Source organism: Gracilinanus agilis, chromosome 4 (assembly GCF_016433145.1).
Source record: "Gracilinanus agilis isolate LMUSP501 chromosome 4, AgileGrace, whole genome shotgun sequence".
In the NCBI taxonomy this organism is placed as follows: Eukaryota; Metazoa; Chordata; class Mammalia; order Didelphimorphia; family Didelphidae; genus Gracilinanus; species Gracilinanus agilis.
This window is the reverse complement of record NC_058133.1, coordinates 55,423,541-55,442,522: the sequence shown is the minus strand read 5'-3', so window position 1 is coordinate 55,442,522 and position 18,982 is coordinate 55,423,541. Positions and strand designations below refer to the sequence as shown.

At 37.9% G+C, this 18,982-nt stretch overlaps 1 protein-coding gene across 1 annotated transcript in view; it reads right to left on the bottom strand.

The window, feature by feature from the left end:
- Positions 1-18,982, bottom strand: part of DDR2 (discoidin domain receptor tyrosine kinase 2) — a 146,889-nt gene that overhangs the window by 103,917 nt on the left and 23,990 nt on the right. The window contains exon 3 of the mRNA XM_044674862.1: positions 1,700-1,838. Within this exon, the coding sequence (XP_044530797.1) occupies positions 1,700-1,838 (139 nt within the window). The remainder of the gene's footprint in view (positions 1-1,699; positions 1,839-18,982) is intronic.

The window sequence follows — 18,982 nt, the reverse complement described above, 5'->3', positions numbered from 1 at the left end:
TGTTAGGAGATTATATTGTACTAGGAAGAGATGAAATAAACTCAAGTAAATCAATGCAAACTACATACAAAGTAATTCCAAGCAGGAGAGAATGAATGAAAAAATATTTAAAATGTGTACTATGAAGGGCAGCTTGGTGCTGCAGTGGATAGAGAGCTAGACCTAGAGAAGGGAGGTCCTGGGTTCAAAACTGACCTCAGACACTTTCTAGATCTGCATGACCCAGGGCAAGTCATTTAACTCCGGTTGCCTAGCCTTTACCACTCTTCTGCTTTGGAAAGAAATATTTATATCAATAAATAATAAAATAATATATAAATATGCATTTATAAATATAAATAAATAGAATCAATGCAAGACAGAAGGTAAGAATTTAAAATAATAATAATAAAGTGGTATACCAGTCTACCAGTCTCTTTGTTTGGTGCTGATCTATCCTCAAATAGCTTGCATTCTACTAGGGATTGACAAGGTATACAAGAGTCCCATCCATGGCCAAGGAGGGAGTTTGGGTTCAGGAAGTCACAAGGATGGTGAATGAAGCCACAGGGCAGCTGACTGTCACATGCTTTCCAGAAACAGTAGTCACATTGCCCTGATTCTTATTCCAAGAACTGGAAAAAGAAAAGAAAGAGAACTGGAAGAGTGGTGGTATGCTTGAGCAGCAGCAGAGCAGATGGGCAAGTGATAGTGCAGCATGACCTAAGACTTGCTAGATACTGTGACTTAGATGGGTCTGCAGGCATTCCCTAGCCCACCAATCAGGGTCCCTCTGTCCCAGAGAGAAATTCCAAAGCAAAGGGGCTAGATTAACTTTCTTAGAGAAGTGTAATAATGAAATAGAAGAAGATGCAAAGAAAGCACACTTTGTTTAGAAGGTGGCACCTTAGTAAGTGCCTTGAAAGGTGCTATGAATTCTACAAGTTGGTGAGGATAGAGAGCATTTTAAAAGAAGGGGCAAACACCTGCCCAAATGTACAAAAGTAGGGATGGAATTTTATGTTCAGGAAACAATTAGCAGGATAGTTTAATTGAAATACTGCAAGCCGGAGAAAAATGTGGAAAGGTATGTGGGAGCCAGGCTGTGGAGTATTTTAATGCCTGGAGGAGGAGTTTCTCTGTGGAGGACACCACAAGAAATCATTGAAGGGTTTTTAGTAAAGGCAGTGAGATCGGATCTGTGAATACTCAGAATTCACTTGCTCATGTCTGGCTCAAAGTCTTTATACACATACAACAAATGCACAAACATACACAAGAATTGGAATTGGTTTTGCTCACTACAACACAATAGACCTAAAACCAGGACATCCTTGCTCTGAAACTTGCCGTGGTTTCCCTTGTAGCCCAGGCTCATCTTTCAGGGACAGATTGGGGGCTTTAAATATCACAAGACAAAAGGATGCCTGGGGCTCATCATCTTTCCCTCTCTGGCCCACAGAAGACAGAGCTGCCCCAGGACCCAGGCTAAAGGCTCAGTGGCAGCAGGAACCCACAAAACCCATCACAATGATCCATTGGTGAATGAAAACCACCAGGGCTCTTGGGAGCTAGTGAAAAGGAGGGACACAATCGGGTCACACTGGGACAAGGATTCCCTGGCTTCTCTGGGAATGGGGGAAGATGCCTGTGGGTCCTGGATTGGGAGAGCTGAGCCTCCGCCAGAACTGGAGCTGCCAGAACCACAGTGACCCCTCACCTCTGGGATCGCCAAAGGAGTCCAGCCAAAGGTCTCCACAGAAAAGAGACTCTGCTCCTTTTGGGTTCTGGCAGGAATCCACGAAGGCTGACAACAAACACAACCACAACATCCAGGGGCCGGGATCATTTCTCACTTGCTTTGGAGAGAAGGGAGAGCATTCGAGCAACTGCCCAACTCCACAAGGTTATGTGAAAAAAGGCTTTTTGAGACAAATTGGGGGCTGGGTCTATACAACCTGGCACAACACCGCATGTATATATATATTTGGTCTCAGAATAGTTTGTATGATCTAAGAATGGGTTTCTTAAATCATTCTTTATGGTTTGTTTGTTTGTTTGTTTTAAATCTGAGCTGAAGAGTTTCCCTAAGATTCCTTGAATCAAGGGAATTCAATGGGCATCCTGCTTCAGGGGAGTCCTCTCATTTTTAGAACCTACATAGTGACAAGGAGAGGAAAGAGGATTCTGTTATTTATTAGTTGGGCCCCAAATTCCTCATCTGAAAAATGATAAGATTAAGCTAGAATGATCTCTGAAGTTTTCTCCATCTCTGTCTCTGATCCTAGGAGTTGAATACTACAAGTCGTGGTTCAAATGCATATAATCAGTTCTTAAACCACTGAAAAAAGGAAGAAAAAGGAGATTTACCAAGTAGGCTTGACCAGGGTGATCCACTGAAATAATGGAGTCATTGAAAAACACAGGACTATCACTACCCACTTAATATTTGCCTCTCATTTTCAGGGATGATTCTGCACTCTCAGAAAGCCACCAAAAGTGGGAAGTTTACACTCCCTGTGTGATATAACACAAAGACATCAAGAGCATCAATTAGGCTGCTGTCACCAGTGATGAAAAATACAAATACTAACAACAATCCTCATTATTATTATCAGTAGTATCTACCTTTTCAGAATTAGCTCATACTATATCCCCCACCATAGTTAATTCTATTTCTGTCAAATTAGACCGTTCATTGCCTTTCATTCTTCTCTTGTCTTCTCTTATCTCTATTCTTTGGGTCAAGTAGTTCCCTGCGCCTGGAATGTGTTCTTTATATCAGTGTTTCTCAAGTGTTTTTGTTTTTCTGCTCACACAGAGTTTTTTCAATTGGGGAAAGAGTTGACAAAGTTGCCTATAATTCCCAGGAGACTAAGGTATGCACATGAAATGAGGGATGGAAATTCCAAGCATTCAATTTAGATTTTGCTTCTTCCATGAAAATTTCCTACATTCCTGCAGTTGGACATGACCTCTCCCTCCTTGGATTTCACACAGCAAGAACATCCCATCTATATTGTTAATATTGTCTCATTTATATGACTATACTTATTCCATACTATACTATTTATTCCTTGATAGTAAAAGTTGTGTGCAGTTTCATTGTAGCATCCCCATAATCTAACCCAATACTCTGAACATGGTAGGCATAAACTCAAGGATTGGTTGACTGGTTCATGAATTCCTTTTACTTCAGAAGGCAAACATTCCCAAAGTTCAGGTAATCAGATATTTGCCATTCTGGACAACCATTATCATTCCCAAGAATAATGATTCTTTAGAGTCTTATTTTGATTCCTCAGCCTAAAGTGGAGATTGTCCAGAGGAGAATGAGCAAAGTGAGGAAGGGCCTTGGGTCCTTGTCATTTGAAAATGAACTGAAGGAAAGGGTTGTATTTAGCCTGGAGAATAGAAGATGGGGAGCTAGGTGGGGACATCTGTCTTCAAGTAATTGAAGGGATATTATATGGAGGAAGGATTATACTTCCTGTTTGGTGCTAGTGGCCAGAAGCTAGTGGTACAGAAGTCCCAAAGAGACTAATATAGGCTGTATGTCAGAAAAGAAATCTTGCTTATGATTAGAACAGTCTTAATGTCTAACAGGTTGCCTTGAGAAAGATGGACTCTTCTTCCTAGAAATTCTTTTAGGAGAGGGTCAAGAATATTAGAATGAGTATTCCTTTTATGTCTAGGTCACCCTAGGTTAGTCTTGTGGCTATTAATTCTCAAATTCTGTTACTATGCATGAAAGTGACCTAGTATTCTTGAAGATAATGACAGCAGAATTTAACTTGGGTAATTCTTAACAATCTTGAAAGTTTTCAAATAAGGGGTAGATGCCAAACTGTTATGGCATCATCAGAAAATTGACCATAAATTGGGGAATAACTTGGACCACAGTCAATTATGAAGCCTGCCAAAGTGTAGGAGGTCATTATTTGTGTTTGTAAAGGGAGCATGCAAACCATGGATCTCTGAAATATTTAATTAAGAATAATGATGCTAAGGGTACTGTAAGAACCACAGAATCACAAAGCCATAAATGCTAGAGTATGGATACCAGAATAAACACAATCTTTCAAGACAATTTAAAAGGAAGAGGAAAAAAGGGATTTTCTAAGCTATTTCTGGAGCAAGAAAATAAACAAGAGAGGGATAAGCCTCCTTATTAAGATAGTATAATGTTAAAAGATCATGGAAGAGAGAAACAAAATAGAACTACTCTATTCCTACCTTTTTAAAAAGTCTTCTTCCGTCAAAGAAAAGATGCTCATGAGATCATAGATGGGAGAAATAGAAAGGAGATCAGAGGACTTCCCCTTTATTTTTTTCAGTTGAGGAAACTGAGGCCCAACATGGTTCAGTGACTGACATCCAAAATCATATACAAAGGATTTATTGGAACCCAAGTCCTGTGACTGCAGAGCCAACGATTTTTCCACTGTGTCTAAATAGGATTGGCAAATAAAGAAAGGCAACTTCACAAAGTAGCAGCATCCTGTCACTAACAGTATTCAAACAGAAACCAGAAGACTATTTGTGACTATCTGACAGGAATGTTTTACAAAAGACCTGTAAGATACGGAACATTGGACCAGACATCCTCTGAGGTCAAAAGATGGTAGACCTAGAGCTCTAAAGGATGTTGGAGGTCATCTACTCTAACACTTTCCTTATATAGAAGAAGAAATAAAGCCTAGAAAATATCAAAAACTTGCCCAAAGCCACATAGGTAGTTAGGGTTTCAAACTGAGGCTTGGTAATTCCAGGCTCAGCACTCCACGTTCCATATTTTTCCAATCGTACCACACTAGTCCTTTCTGATTCTAAGATTTTATGAATCTCAAAAAAATCATTTTCTAGTGTAGTTTTAGCACATTTTGTTGTGTTCTGATTTCTAAAATATTGTTAAATGATCAGAGGATAAGTGATGACTGCCCACTAACCAGAATATTGCATTAACCAGAACACCCTGTTCTGGAAAAACTGGAATTTTTTTGTAATTTTAAATCATGGGTTGAAGTTTGCCTTTCCTTCAAAATACTCTTAAGTATTTTCACATTCACAAATTCCACTTGTCCTCATATCTCCCTTCCTTTCTACCTACCAATATCTTTTAATGCCTGCCTTCCCTTTACGACATTCCCTGAATCCCCTGAAATTAAGATGATCTCTGTCCTCTCCTGTGCCATTTGAGGCACCCACACTTCATGTGGAACAACATGCTTTTTCTGGTAATGTTTTGTCTACATGTATTATGCTGCCATTTCCCTCCATATAGGTGAAAGCTTCTTATATCCTATTCTTTTTACCCTACCTCTTCATCACAGTGCTTTTTAATAGTATTTTATTGGATGAAATATTTTATGAATTCTCTGGGAAGCAGAAAACAAGTATAATTATACCCATTTTACAGATGAGGAAACCATGTCATAGAGCTTGCAAAGAAAGTCAATGGGGAAATGGCAAAGTGAAGGAAGGGTTTTGAGTCTCCAGATTCCCAGGCCAGTACTTGATCCATTCATCAGATGTTAGCCTTATAAAAATGAATTGAGAACCCTAGATGAGACACAAGAAGTGGGGATTAGTCAAAGTTCAGCTACTAATGTTTCTCAGCTCACTACATTTACGTACACGTTTCTTCATTTGTAAAATGAGGCAGATGAACTAGTGGTCTCTAATTTCTCTGTTTAGTCTCCTGTCATAGAATATAAATTGTTTAAGGGCATGGAATGATCCATTTTTGTCTTTGTAGCCTGTTCACCTAACATAGTGCTAGGTACACAGGGAGCCTTTAATAAACACTTGTTGATTGATGGATTTGTATAATTTCTGTTAAGTTCCCTTCAAAGAAAAGGAACCTTGGGTTAGATTTTGAATCAGCTCTAGACAAAGAGATTGCAAAAAAATATACATATGTGTGTGTGTGTGTGTGTGTGTGTGTGTGTGTGTGTGTGTGTGAGTTATGGTCAGGGGGACATTACAGAATTTTCTCTCTCTATCAGAGAGACAATGTAGAATGGTAGGAACTACTAGGCATTGAGTCAAGAGACTGGGATCAAATCCCATATCTGACATATTGGTTGTATGACCTTGGGAAATTCATTTAATCTCTGTAAGACCATTTCCTTGTCTGTAAAATAATGAAGATAATATGTGCTGCTATTAACTCCATAGAGGGATGGTGAGGAAAGTGCTTTGTAAAACTTCAAGTACAATGGAAAACTAGTGAATATTATTTTCCTTATTGCTAGAGAACTGCATATACCAAGTGTCAGCGAGGGCATAGAAGGAAAAGCTCAATGTTTAGCACCAGGATCCTAGGTTTACTATATCCTGTCCCACAGAAGGTCACCATGTGGATATCTTCAGAAGCCTGCTGGTGAGGAGAGCAGAAAACAACAGGAAGGAACAGAACACAGTCCATATGAATAACTACATTCCTCCTACAGAGAGCTCACTCCTGTTGAAGTTCTAACCCAAAGCCTTAGTCTTTATTGTCTGTTCCCAGTCATTGACGATCAGCTGGCAGACAGCTGTTGTGAAGTCCATCCCAGAACAGAGACTGTGAGGCACTCTGGATTGCCCAGAGAAGAAACACAATCAATACATGATAATGATGGTGGTTATGATTCTAAGACTTTTTAAAGTCTTTCAGGAAGGATTTGATGATAACCACCTCTGTAATGAAACTTATGGATGGAAAATTCATCATCTCCCTGTCTTATGGATGCAAGCATGGTCTGTATCACAGAGTAAGTGACCTCCTAACTAGCCAGTTGACCTTTTATATGTCACCTTGATGATCTGTATACAGAAGAAGAGTTGGGACACAGGAGCAGAGTTGCTTCCATGATCCAGGAAATCACAGAACTAGCACAAAATGTCTCCCTAATAAAGAATTCCAAGATTAATAGATAAAATTAATTCCCGTCCTTCATCCTATCTCCTTCAACCCTGCCCTCCTACACAATACCCATTTGTACTAGATTCTAAAGTGTCTCTTTATAGAAATGTAGAATGGAGTATTAGAAAGAACATTGGGCTTGGATTAGAAAGCCTGCGTTTAAATCCTGCTTCTCATATACGGTAGCTACGTGACTATGAATAAGTCATCTAAATTCTCTAAGCATCTATCTCTTCACCTTGAAGATGATTGGGATAACTATATTTCCATATATATCTCAGTAGTATATGTGGTCTGCCCCATTAGAATACGAGTTCCCTGAGAGCAAGAATTTTACTTTCCTGTTTATATCCCTAGATCTTAGCATAGTGTTTGCATGCATTAAGCACTTAAAATGCTTTATTCATTCATTCACTCATTCATTCATTCATCCATTCAATAGTTTGTTGTGAGGAAAAAACTATACAAAACACTATATTAAATATGAATTCAATTTCATAAATTTGAAAAAATATAGGTTTTGAGAAGTCTTTTTAAGACTCCCACATGGTGGTCTTCTGTGGGACATGATATAGTAAATCCAGGACCCTTGGGCTAAACATTGCTCTTTTCCCTCTATGGCCTTGCTGAGACTTAGTATAGGGAGTTCTCTGGTAATAAACTTAGTAATATGAGTTTGGCAAAAAGGTCAATTAGGAATCTATTGATCACAGTCAAGGCAAGAGGCAATGAGAGTCTGAACCAAGAATGGTTCCACATGAAAGGAGAGAATAGTATGACAAATGCTGTCATAAGGCAGAAAAAGGCAAAATTGAAATAATTTGGCATTTCATTGGTTATGGAATGGAATGAGGGGTAGAGAGGTTTATAATGAGTGTAGAGTTACAAACCTGAATAACTGGAAGGATGGTAGTAGGAAAGTTTAGAGGAACAGTAGATTTGAGGGTGAAGATGATGAGTTGTTTTCTGGACAGGTTGAGCTTTTGATGCAGATGTCCAGTGAGAAGTTTATAATGTGGGACTTAAGAGAAAGATTTGGGAGATATCTACATTTAGTCACAAAATCCATGGGAACTGATAAGATCATCAAGGGTGTTGACAGAAAAGAAAAGAGGTCCTAGAACAGAACTTTGGGAGATACTCATATTTAGAGTAGATAATGGATGATCCAACAAACCAGATTGAGAAGGAGGGAATTAGACTTGGAGATGGAGGGTAGGAAAGAGAAGAATAAAAATCATTGTCATAGATTCCAAAAGAGATACTCTCTAGGTTCTCTTGGTGGTGATCAACAAACATTGTTGTAAACTATAGAAGGGTCAAAGAGAGAGAAGAATGAGAAAAGTCAACTGAATTCAGCATATAAGAGATCATTGTTAAAATTTGAGAGTCATTTCAGCAGAAAGGAAGAAATGAAAGCTAGATATTAAGGAGTTGTGGAATGACTAGATGATGAGGAAATAAATATAGGTGATTCTTTCTAGTCATTTCTTCCTTCTAGGAACTTGACTATAAAGGGAAGAGAGATAGAACAATAGGATAATAGCTTAAGGAAACTGTTACTATTATTCAAAGAAAATGAACCACTCCTAAAGGACAATAGGAAATTTGCCAAATATCTTGGGGGCCACATGAACTTTTTGTATAATAGTATTTTCAAGAAGAAAGTCAATTTAGCTATTACATAGTACAACATATTCAGTTTATAAATTAGGAAACTGAAACACCAAAGGAAAATATTATTTCCCAAAGTCATCTAGATGGTAAATGGCAGAGTCAAAATTTGAATGTGTTTTCTGGTTCCAAATATAGGACTGGATCCACCATCCCCATGGTATCTTCCAACTAGTATTACTATGGTAAATAATTAAGGACTGATGCTCAATGACCAGACAGACACAGAACAAAAACTTTCCACCACACTCTAATAACTTGCACTTCTTTCTTCACTCAGACTTTCATACAATACCTGCATAGCCCCAGTGCTCAAGGCCAAAATCCCCCTTATTGTCCTCTCATAGATAAGGCCTCTCTCTGTTGTGGTTGTTCTATCATATCTGACTCATCATAATCCCATTTGGGGTTTTCTTGGCAAAGATATTAAAGTTGTTTGCCATTTACTTCTCTAGCTCATTTTATAGATGTGGAAACTGAGGCAAACAGAGATACATGACTTGTGAATCTCTGAGGCCAGATTTGAACTCACAAAGAGGTGTTTTCCTGATTCCAAGCCCAATGCTCTATCCATTGAACCTTCCTCTCTTTACAAAGCTCTAACTCAATGGCCTACAGTAGTTAAGTTCTTGGTCACCATAACTGAGTCTTCCAAATGTCCTCTCCCAAGGTCTTTTCTTAGCCACATTGAGCTCCTTGTTAACCCATCCATCTATCATCTTGTCCTACAGCATCTCCTTTATCTATCCATAGATCATAAATGGGAATTTTAAACCCTTATAAACTACATCATCAAATCACAAAGACAAAGAAATGAAACCAACCTATGGCACTTGCTTGTCCAAGGCTGCTACTCATGCAACCCAGAAGACAGCAGTACTGAAAGTGTGAGACTTCAAACTCTGCCATCAAGAGATGGTTACTCAGCCCTATTCCTCCCTCATATTCTTGCTAAGTACTTCAAGGAGCCCAGAAGAGGATTTGACCTTAGGCCAGAACATTCCTACTTCATAACATCTTCCAAGATGGATTTGGAAAAATAATTATTTCCTCTGTTTAAGTCGAGCAATATTAAGAGACAAAAAAAAACCAAAACACCCAACTCTAAATAGCACAAGTCACACAGTCACAGTGTACTGGCCAGAAGGCGCAATCTGGTAACTACAAACAGCACTAATGGTTGCTGACAATCAATCATTTCAATCGAATAAACATTTGTTGTGTCAGCTACTTAGAGGATGCCAAGACCAAAATGATACAATTCTGACCTTGATAAAGTTTACTTTCTGTCGAGGTTGAACAGGAGCTAAGGAATGAACACATATAGAGAGAAGTAATTACAAAATATAGCCTACAAAACATAGGCTAAGTAAAGAAAGGGTCATTTGGGGATGGGAAGAACTTCTAATAATGTGTTTAAACGTACAAAATAAAATCCTAATTAGATACAAGAACAATTACACAGAAATATAGTTATGCATTTTTCTTGAAAGCTAGTTTGTAAATCTTAGGTTAAAAACCTCTGCCCAGAGCATATCATTCTTAAAAATCAAGATGAAAATATGTAGACAATATTAATATTAAAAATGTATCTACTAAAGTATAGAAGTAAAGTCAATTACCTGACGTAGTCTCTAATTATGTGTGCCATAAATGCAAGTTGGTTTCCTTGATTATGAAGATAAAAGAGCTTGAGGAATGTCTCTACCCACTGGCTGAGTCGAAAAGAAAAAAAAATAAATTGTATGTAGGATGGAAGAAAACGTGGGTTAATAGATCTGGAGTGATTTTTAGAGATTATCTGACCCATTCTTTTCATTCTATAGACCTAGAATCAGTTAGACTAATACAGTTATATAGAGATATAGTTAAAGTTAAATTAATAACAGAGGTATAATTTGGACCCAAGTCCTCTGCCTGCAAAACCAATTTTTGTTCTCATGTACCACACTGTCTCTTCTTAGCTGAAAAGGAAACCAGGAAGAAAAGGACTCTGAGGTGCAAAAGAGAAATCAAAACAAAAGAGAAGAGTGTGACAGAAAAGAAAGTAGATAAAACTTGGCCCCACTGAAGCTCAATAGGAAGCATAAATGGTTCTTCCTGAAAAAAAAAGGTGAATCCAGTTGTGGCAGGGAGGTATTTGGAGTTCTTGACTTGGAGTCAGGAAAACTGGACTTCTGAGGATCATAAAATGTTGGAACTAGAAGAAGTCTTAAAGGTCATCTAGTCCAGCCTTCTCATTTTAGGGATGAAAAAACTGAGACACTCATTTGAAGTGATTAATCCAAGGTCCCTCAGATAGTAAGTGGTGAAGCCATGATCCATGCCCAGGACATTTTACTCCAAATCCATCTGACTTTCTCCCTAGAGAAAAGATGCCTTGATTAGAAAGAAATATCATTAAATTAATTTTAGGGTCCTTTCTGGCTATAGAATTTTATGATTCTATGACCATGGGACCCAATCACAATCCATCATGCATTTAGGAAATGTCCAATAGAATTCCCCTACAGTATACTCTACCCATTTATGGGCATAGACTGAGTGAAGATGTAGAGACCTTGTCCAATAGTATACAACAGAGGAATAGCCACATTGAAACCAAAACAAAAATTCCTGCCAGGAATAATATTTTTGTGACTGAAGGGATCATGTTGCAGAGGGTAGGAGGTTAAAGTGGCACTGAGCACATTAAAATATTGAGGTCAGGAAACTTTTGATACTGCATGATGATATTAGCACTACTACATAGTACACCCATGCACAGATCTGGATCTGTGAATATTTGGCAAGTCACTTTATTTCTATAGACCTCAGTTTCCTTAGTTGCAAAATGAGGGAGTTGGACTAGACAACCTCTAAGATCCTCTTTATGTCAAATATTTTATGATTTGGCAACTTGCTCTTGATAGATACGTGGGGACTATGTCTTTTTTCTGTTCTTCCACAGTTACTAAATGTCAGCTTACCAAAACTCCTAAACATGTAGAGAGATGAAAAATAGAGAAAGCTGAAGGTGCAGAAAAGATTGTTTTAATTTAATTTGCTTCCAAGACTGCCATGACCAATTTAGGTTTTGGGAAGACAGGGTGGTGGAAGAGGGGATTAGAACAGCCAAGATAACTCATCACCAGGCAGTCATTGGCACCTGATAGGCTCATTGGCTTAAGAGCTAAAATTGCCAAAAGATTTTGTTTTACAATGTTGAAGGAAGTCATACTTTATGGTTGACTCAATAACTCTAAATTTATACTTGTTTTCTTGTAGCTCTAAAATGTAGCTTCTGTAGAATAAGCAAGTATGAGCCATTCTCTACAAATTTCTTCACGTACTTTGGGCAAAGTGATTGATTTTCCCCTTAAGATCATACCTTCCACAACAAATATTTCTTTTTCTAGCCAAATTCTCTACCTTGATTGAAGCAGTGCCACCCCAAGACAAAAAGGAGATCTAAGTAACAATGGCAGAATGAGAATGGGAGATGCTGGTATTCTTGGGAAAGGACACATGCTCTCAAATCTGTGCATCGACTCTAATTAGCCATTGGTTGTATAACAGCACGAGGTTCTGGGTGCAGTCTTGCTTTCTTCTAGGTTAGTTTTTGTAAATGTGCCAATAATGGGCCAGTGGCAGTCAACTAGCATTTACCAAGCACCCACTAGGTGCCAGCCACTATGCTAAATGTCTTACACATAAATAATGGTTGCTGAATATAATTAAATGTTTCCATATCAGTTTGTCTATATGGATTATAGCATGCTGATTTGTTATTGTATTCTAGTCTGTAGAATCATAGGAAATTCCACAGGAGGAAAAGGTGTTGTCAGGACTTAGAAAGGCAAAATGTTAGGGTTGAAGTGCACCTCGGAGATCACTTTGTTCGATTTTCATTTGTCAGATGAGAAAACTGAAGCCTAGAGACTTACCCAGAGTCACACAACTACTACTCAAGTCCAGGTATTTAGACTCCAAGCCCAGTGTTCTTTTTTTTCCTGAGATCTACAGGCATCCTCTCTAATTCCACCCTAGTGAGACCTCCATGGTGATAGGAGTCATTTCCCCTTATCTTCTTATTTCCAGAAAGCTGTGACATTCCAAAAATCTCTCCTTAGGGTCATGTCTCATGTTTGGCTTTTTCCCCAGAGATACACTGAAGGGAGAACATTGAGAAAAGTCCATTTCGGACCTTAAAAGTTATCTGAGTGTGACTAGAGGAGGTGTTTATCATGTTCTAAAGGAACCAATCAGTACTTTCCTTCTGATTGTGTTCCTCTCCTGGCTCTCCTTCAAAACTTCAGATTCCTACTCCCAATGGGAAGCCAAGGCTCTTCCTCAGTGAAAAATATGGCCATGTGTTGGCTAAGGTTATTTGGTCTGGAAATTGAGTTAGGAATGCTTAGTGATCCCAAGAAAAGTGTTCATGGAATATTCTTTTCTTTAAATAATCAAGCCACATATCAAAAGGTGGCTGTCATCAGAGCTCCAAGTGGTAAGAGAGGACATAAAAATGGAGCCAAAAGGATGGAAACTGCTTTAAGTTAGACACTTGGAAGTATCATGGAGACAGTTGGCATGCCAACTCCCCCCAGTAAAATTGGCCTTTTTCATTAAAAAGAGTGATGAGTCTCTAAGTAGCTTATGCTTGCTCTGGTGACATTCTATCCCTACAGCTCCATCATTTGGGGATCAGCTGTGGGGCAGTAGAAGCACTGGGCTTGAAGCCACTAGTCCCTTCTGAGACTCAATTTACTCATTTGTAAAATGGGAGAAAAAGAATATTTGCCTAAAATTAGTATGAGAATGAACCAATCAACAAATATTTATTAATGTTGCTTTGAATATGGCACTGGGCTAGATGCTAGGGATATAATGACAAAAAAAATGAAATAGACCCTGCCCTCAAGAAGCTTACATTCTTTTGAGGGAGATAATGTGTACCTGTGTAAGTATACATAAAATATATACATAATAAAGACAAGGCAGGAATAGGTCAATGGGTAGAGCAATAGTCGTTGAGTCAGGAAGACTTTAGTTCAAATTCTGCTTCAGATGCACATGTGTGACTCTGGGCAAGTCACTTGACCTCTGTCTGCTTCAGTTTTGTTGCCTAAAAATATGAATAATAACAGCACCTCCTTCATAAAGTTATTGTAAAGATCAAATGATATGACTGTAAACCTTAAAATATGAATAATTCAAGCTCTTATTGTTGTTGGTATGGGGGGTGGGGAGTACTAGGAGCTGGGGATCAGGAAAGGTCTTGTGGTTTGTATTTTCTTATCACATTAACACTAAGAGCAAAAATTGTTTCCTCTCTTTTTTTACTTCTAAGGACTAGTACAGCATCTGGTACCTAGTGAGCACTTGATAAATGCTTATTAAATAAGCACAACTCCTTAACTTCACTTATAGAACACTAAGGTCTAGAAAGGTATGATGACTTGCCCAAATGGACACCTGTCATTCTCAAAACACAGTGATGACATTATTATTGAGAGGTGGGACATCTTAATGGATAGAGGACTAATTTTGGAGTTAGGAAGTCTTATAATTAAATATTTTTTCCCACACCAACGGACCATGGGCCAGGCTTTTAAACTCTTGGTACCATCAGGCAACTAGCTAAGCCTATAAATTATAATGGTGGTACTTCCCACAATGGACCATATGGGTTAGTAACTAAAGACAATTACTAGAGTAAAAATAGAGAACCTGTCAGGTGTGAGTGTGAGTGGTAGCAGAGGAAGGAGACAGAAAGAAGTGGTCTAAGTGTTGAACCAGATGGTTAACCAGAAAATTGTGGTGGGCTCTATCTGGCCAAAGAGGAAAAAAAAATCCAGAAAACCAGTAATCATTTCTGATGGAGAGGAAAGATCACACAAAGAATAAAGGAGGAAGGAAATAAACATTTATTGAGTGCTAAATGTTTTACAAATAATCTCTCATTTGATCCTCACAACCACCCTGGGAGGTAGGTGCTATTATTATCCCAATTTTATAGTTAAGGAAACTGAGGCAGAGATTAAAGTGGCTTGCCCAGGGTCACCCAGTTGGTAACATTTGAACTCAGGTCTTCCTTAACTCCAGTCCTGGTGCTCTATCCACTGAAACATTTAATTCAAAATCAGTGGAAGAGGTCAGGACAGAGTAGGAAAAGTCAGGTAATAGAAAGACAGCAGCAGTTAATCATAGAAAGTCACACCTGCCACAGTATCTTTTCTGGCCATCATATGCCAGCCCTCTTCTCATCAAGATGTATATAAGTGCTTCTGTGGGCTTAAGTCATTGGTCAAATAATCATCATAATAATAGCAGACAATATATAGCAATTTAATGGTTAATTAAGGTCTGCAGAAAATTTTAAAGACATTTTATTTGATCTTCAGAACAACTCTATTAGGGGTCAATACTCTTACTATTCTATAGGTGGAGAAACTGAGGCTCATGGAGTTCAAGGGACTTGCTCAGGGTGACACAGTTGGTGGAGGTCTTCAGGATTCCAAATCCAGGTTTCTCTCTTCTATAACGTGCCAACAAAGTATGCCATCAGTACCCAAAGGGACTGAGCAAGGGAATATGGTTGGATCTACATGGATACATCCCTACTCTTAGGAAAAAATGCCCAGAATATACGAATTAGTAATGATGAGGGAGAGAAGGAAAATTGGGATGGGGCATCTCATTCAACTCCCTCATTTTATAGATGAAGAAACCAAGTCCTAAAGAGGTCAAGGGATATGGCCAGTATCACATAACAACTCAATCTCATAACCAAGACTAATTTCTGCTTAGTTCTCCTTGTATAACTCTATTGTCTATAGGTTCCCTCTGTCTTGTAAAGAAACTCGCTTTGACAATGTCAATTCATGTTAAAATTTAAAAATTATAATAATAAATCATAAATATTTAAAATTAAAATTAAAAATAAATAAATAATGAATTTGAAAATCCCATAAACACAAACAAAATGCCTCTGATCTGATCTGAGACAGACTAGCTGGTCTACAAAGGGGTAATAGGGACTATGTAGTTTGATTTAACTTCTAATTGGAATAGGAATAAGGCTATTCTTTCCTTTGAAATTAGTTTCCTTGTATACCTTGGTTTTCAGTGAATGTCTGTGTAAGGCTTTGCTATTTCAATTTTCATCTGCCAGAGTATATCTTACTGCCTGGCTTTTACTAAGAACACCACAAATTCTACCTTGGCTTCAGTAAATGCAATACTCTGTGTGCCTTTTTCCATGGCCCCTCTCAAACCCTCCTTCAAAACATTCTCCAATTACAGCTCCTCCAGGAGCCCTGAACTGTAGCTGACATCTCTGCATGGCAAAAACCTCCCCCAAAAATCAAACCCTCCAAAAATATCAAATATGCAGAGGAATGACTTTACGTGTATTTTTACTTTACCTTCTCCCTTCCCTTGATATAACAGACCCCAGGAGTTAGGGTGCCTTACATATGCTAGAGACAATAAATATTGGTGGAATAATTTCATTGAAAACAGAATGAATGTGTTATATCAGAGCAACTACTGGAAATTACAGGAGATAGAAAATTTCGTGAGAGAAGAGCAAAGCTTCGTACAGAGCCATAAGTATCGTGGGCAAGATAGGAATTTGATCTAGAATGCCCAAATTCAGAGATGGGGGAGGTCATGCTTCTTCATGTGAGAGCACTTAGCACAGTGCCTGGCACATAGTAGGTGCTTAATGTTTATTGACATGAAATGGCCCCATTAATCCCCAGAAAACTTACATTGCTTCATGGTATTCTACTGTTCTCTTTGATTACATAGTACAATTTTTTTGGTTTACTATGCTTTCTTAGGCTCATGGTGAGGTATGAGAGATCTTAGAAGTTATTTAGTTGAACTCTCTCATTTTATAGACCCAAAGGTCCCAAAAGATTAAGTGACTTCTCTAAAATCACATAAAGGGGAACTACAGGGATTCACACCCAGATCCCCTGACTCCCCATCCAGTGCTTTCCCCACTACAATCTACCTTTCTCCTCCTGACTCTGGGGTGAAAGACAGACCACCCCCTCTTCCAGTAAACTATAGCTATGATAAGACAGTGCCATGATCAGATCCTCCCCATCAACCTTGACTTATCACAACTGCTTTTGTGAAAAAAAAAAAAAAAACTCCTAGTTATTGCTCTAGAGCAGTGATTCCCAAAGTGGGTGCTACTGCCCCCTGGTGGGTGCTGCAGCGATCCAGGTGGGCAGTGATAGCCACACTTTTTTTGTAGTATATTCTAATCTGAGTTCAATAAATAGTTTCATAATTTCCGGGGGGGGAGGGGCTAGGTAATATTTTTTCTGGAAAGAAGGTGTTAAGCCAAAAAAGTTTGGGAACCACTGCTCTAGAGGAAAGAGTAAGCCTAGATCCCTTTCATGCATGGTATAACTGACTGAATCTCATCAGACAAGGGGACATTTGTAGTAGTTGGAAACAGGAGGCACCCAGTAGTCTGTCTACTGGAAAGTAATCTTGGAATCTCCATCAGAATCCTAGGTCACTTAGAAAAGAGGGAGGTGTCCAGGGCTTTCTATCACTGTGTGAAGAGCAAGCAAGGAGAGAAGATGGGCAGAGGAGGCCACTGGAGGGGCTGGAGGGTCAGAGGTTCAGGGCTCTTGATTTTTCAAGGATTGTTTGGCAAGTTTGGATGAGGTTGGGGTGGGGGGGGAAGAGAGAGGAAGAGGCCCTCTCATTAGAAAAGGGTGGTTTGGGCTATGGCCAGAATTTAGCTTTCAATCTTATTCTGGTCTGGGTGCTCATCCAGAAATCGCCCCCATGAAACATGAGTCCAATTGGTGTCAACTTCCAGCCCTGGTCCTGCTTTAGAGCAGCATTTAACAAGGAAGTGGCAGTTGGATTAGGAGACCTGGACTGAAACAAGCAAAGAACTTTCAGATCCCAGTTTTCAATTTATTTACTGGAAATCTGATACCCAAAGAGGAAAACCAAAGGAGAAGGCTTATGGCCAACCGAACACCAAAGTAAGACTTCTTTCCAATGCCTGGGTACCTCTACCCTCGTAGCCCTGAAATGGGATATGGTCAGTTACCAATAAAATGATCCTTTCCCTCTCTAAAGCAGTGACTCACTTAGGAAGCAATCCTTTTTCACAGACACCCTTTTATCTTTATTTCAGAAGCTAACATTCCCTTTTCTTCCAGGTGCTTCCACTCTTATTCTGGACCCATCAAAGATAATTATACACTATTTAGCAATAAATCTTTCTTGCCAAGATTATATTTTAAAATTTTAATATATATTCATTAATTATTTTGGTCTGCTATCTCTTTCTTTGCTTTCTCTTCCTTGGATTATGTATTAAACTTATATTTTTCTCATAAGAACAGTGTGAAATGATGTTTTCTTTTTTCATTTTTCATGAATGATATATGACATATGGGTCATTGTTCTTTAAAACTTTGATTGCAATCTCTTTTAAATATATCTGGACCTGTCTTTATTTTTAATTAGATAGACCCCTTACCCCTAGTCAAATTTCTTTTTTCAAAAATAAATTAACATTTCTATTTGGCATTCATTTTTATTTTATTAATTTTACTTTTCTCCTTTTTAAAACATCTAAAAGTTTATCAGTTCTGCTAGTTTCTTACTTGTGCTGTCTTTTAGCTTCATTTAGCTACTAACTGTACTCTTTTTGTTTTCCACTTTATTCTAATGTTTAAGCTTTTCTCTTTTGAGCTCATTTTGAATTTCTTTAGTTGTTAAAAGGAGAGAAGGGAAGAAGGAGATGGAATAGCATTTATTAAGAAATTACTATGTGTTAAGTATTTTATAAATATTATCTCACTTGATCTTCATGAGATTGTTGACTTTCTAATTTTTTAATTGTATATTCAGTTCATTAATCCTATTTTTCTAATTTTTAAATACTTTTTTCCTATTAATAAATTTCCCTTGGATAACTAGTCCGTCCATATATAACTATATCCATATACTACATATATATCAGAAATTTTGTATGTTATGTCATCATTACTATTTTTACATAGTTATCAAATGTTTTTATTTGTTTTTCCTTGACCCGCTACTTGTGAAGAATGTCATTTTAAATATCTCTAAGTTTGTGACTTTTGTTGGTTTTGTTAAGTTTCTGACTTTTGTTGGTTTTCTTTATGTTCATAACTTTTTGTATTATGTTTACTCTATAAAGAATATATTTAGTATCTCTGCTTTTATACATTTATTTCTAATTTTCTGAACCACAGAACAAGGATTATTTTTGTAAAGGTGTTATGTAGTACTGAGAAACATATATGTGTGTATATATATATATGTATATATATGTATATATATATATATATTCTTTGATATTCCCATTTAGATGAGATACCTATTTAAGTTCTAAATTTGACAAGTTTTTTTCAGTTCTATCTT